At 47.4% G+C, this 1989-nt stretch overlaps 1 protein-coding gene across 1 annotated transcript; it reads right to left on the bottom strand.

Moving 5' to 3' along the window:
• Positions 1-297: 297 nt before the first annotated feature.
• On the bottom strand, positions 298-1431 carry LOC105098827 (actin-related protein T1). The gene has a single exon (XM_010991578.1). It carries the CDS (start codon positions 1429-1431, stop codon positions 298-300), a length of 1134 nt encoding a protein of 377 aa, XP_010989880.1.
• Between the last annotated feature and the right edge of the window lie 558 nt (positions 1432-1989).

The following is a 1989-nucleotide window of genomic DNA, read 5'->3' as shown; positions in this document are numbered from 1 at the left end:
CTCAAGCATCTGCTTTTACTACAAATCCTACAAGTGGACACAGCTTCAATACATAACCCAGGGATTTAGCAGGAGAAAACTGAATAGCCCATGGGAAAGGAAGGGTGGATTAGAACCCCTTAAAAAGACTCACTACCAGGATGAAAATTAACTTCGGCGCTACCAAAAATGAACTGAAACCCAAAATATGTCGTATCACTTTTATTGAATGCATGCTGAAGCCCAAGGGAAGATGCCACCTTCAACCACTGCTCCTGTGATCTGATGCTTTAAGCTGTCCCTTGTGCTGTGAATCCTTTAAAAGCATCTTCTGTGAACGACATGTGTCCCATACTCCCTGAAATCTGCAGAAGTGATCCACATCTGCTTGAAGCTGCTGAGAGAGGTCACGATGGAAGCACCTATCCATGCAGAGAAACATCTATCAGGAGAAGCTGTGATCTTGATGGGGGTCCCTCTGGAGGCCAGCTGTTCCAATTCTTTCATAAGTCTTTCCTCAAGCCCGGGGAAGAGAGTGCTACCCCCAGACATCACAATTTCTGCAAAAAGATTTTTCTGGATGTCGGTGTCACACTTCATAATGCTGCTGGAGACCATTTTTGAGAGTCCCGGGTTGTGGATGCCCAGCAGGTCAGGTACAAAAAGGATCTCAGGTACCTGGTACAGCTGGTCCCCAAGCTGGATGATATTCCCATCTGGCAGTTTGTATTCTTGCAGGACCTTCTTTGACCTCTTACATGATTCTTTCTCTGGATCCAAGGCCACATAACACAGCGTCTCTTTTATGTCATCCACTAAGGCCTTGTTGAGTAGGCAAGGGTAATTACACCCACTAGCGAGGAGGAGTCGGGTGAGGTGCTCTGTGATGTCCTTCCCTGCCACGTAGAGTTTGGTGACAGCATGAGGCAGAGAGTAACCCTCAAAGATGGGGACAGTGCAAGTGACTCCATCCCCACTGTCCACCACTAGGCCCGTGACAGAGGCAGAGGCGTAGAGAGCTACGACCCCATGGTTGGACAGGTAGAAGGCGGGCACATTGAAGGTCTCAAACATCACTTCTACTGCCTTCTCTCGAGATTCCCTTGGGTTCAGTGAGGGCTCAGTCATAAGCACAGGCTGTTGACAGGGTTTTACTCCCAGCTCCCACTCATAAAGATATTTCCAGAGATTCTCCATGTCATCCCATCTTGTTACCAGCCCACGCTCAATGGGGTAGTGTAAATGCAAGGCTTCATACTTGTACAGGGCTTTTTCCCCAACAAAGTAATTCTTCTGATTGCTTTCTGATATAGCCATGTTGAATTTAGGATGCCCCACGACAGAACTGATGACATGGCGGGGTCCAGTCTCTCCAGACAGCCCTACTTTGCAGAGTCCCGATCCATTGTCAAAAATTACAGCTGGAGTATCTAATGCACATGGGCTAAACATGTCTGCAGCCTGCTCTTCTGACCTTCACCAAAATAAAGAACACAGCTATTTTGTGAGACAATAGTAGATACCTCTGGAAGTTGAACAGCCACAGGATTCCAAAGTTCTCAGGTTGTCACTCAAGCAGAGCTAGCAGGCTATCAGGCTATTCCTAATCCCCAGAACACCCCATCCCCAACCCATGAATCTTGTCCCTTTTGAGGCAGCCCAGGGCCTGCTGAGGCAATTTCAGTGACGCTTGTTCCCTATGTAATAATCTAGCTAAGGTAACAATTGTTCTCAGACAGCATCAGAGGGTGTTTAAGGGGTGGGGTCTCTGAGTTACCAGTCCTCCTATCCTGGTGAGACTTGAAACAGAGGAAATCAAACTTTACCTCTGGACAGCTTTGATAAGTTGGTGAATATGAAACAAAGGCTTAGCCTTGGAATTGAGTGAACCAGCCCAGGTGTGAGGTCATCCTAGAAAGCTGGCTTCTATGCTCAGCTGAGCTGCTGTCTGTGGGACGACAATAATAACCTTTCCTTTGCTAAGGGAAGGAACTAATCACCAGATACAGT

This window comes from Camelus dromedarius, chromosome X (assembly GCF_036321535.1).
Source record: "Camelus dromedarius isolate mCamDro1 chromosome X, mCamDro1.pat, whole genome shotgun sequence".
Lineage (NCBI taxonomy): Eukaryota > Metazoa > Chordata > Mammalia > Artiodactyla > Camelidae > Camelus > Camelus dromedarius.
The sequence above is the reverse complement of the archived record's forward strand: the minus strand, read 5'-3'. Positions and strand labels throughout refer to the sequence as shown.

Coding starts and splice junctions, on each gene's coding strand:
- LOC105098827 (XM_010991578.1), bottom strand. CDS start 1,431: ATGTTTAGCCCATGTGCATTAGATACTCCAGCTGTAATTTTTGACAAT.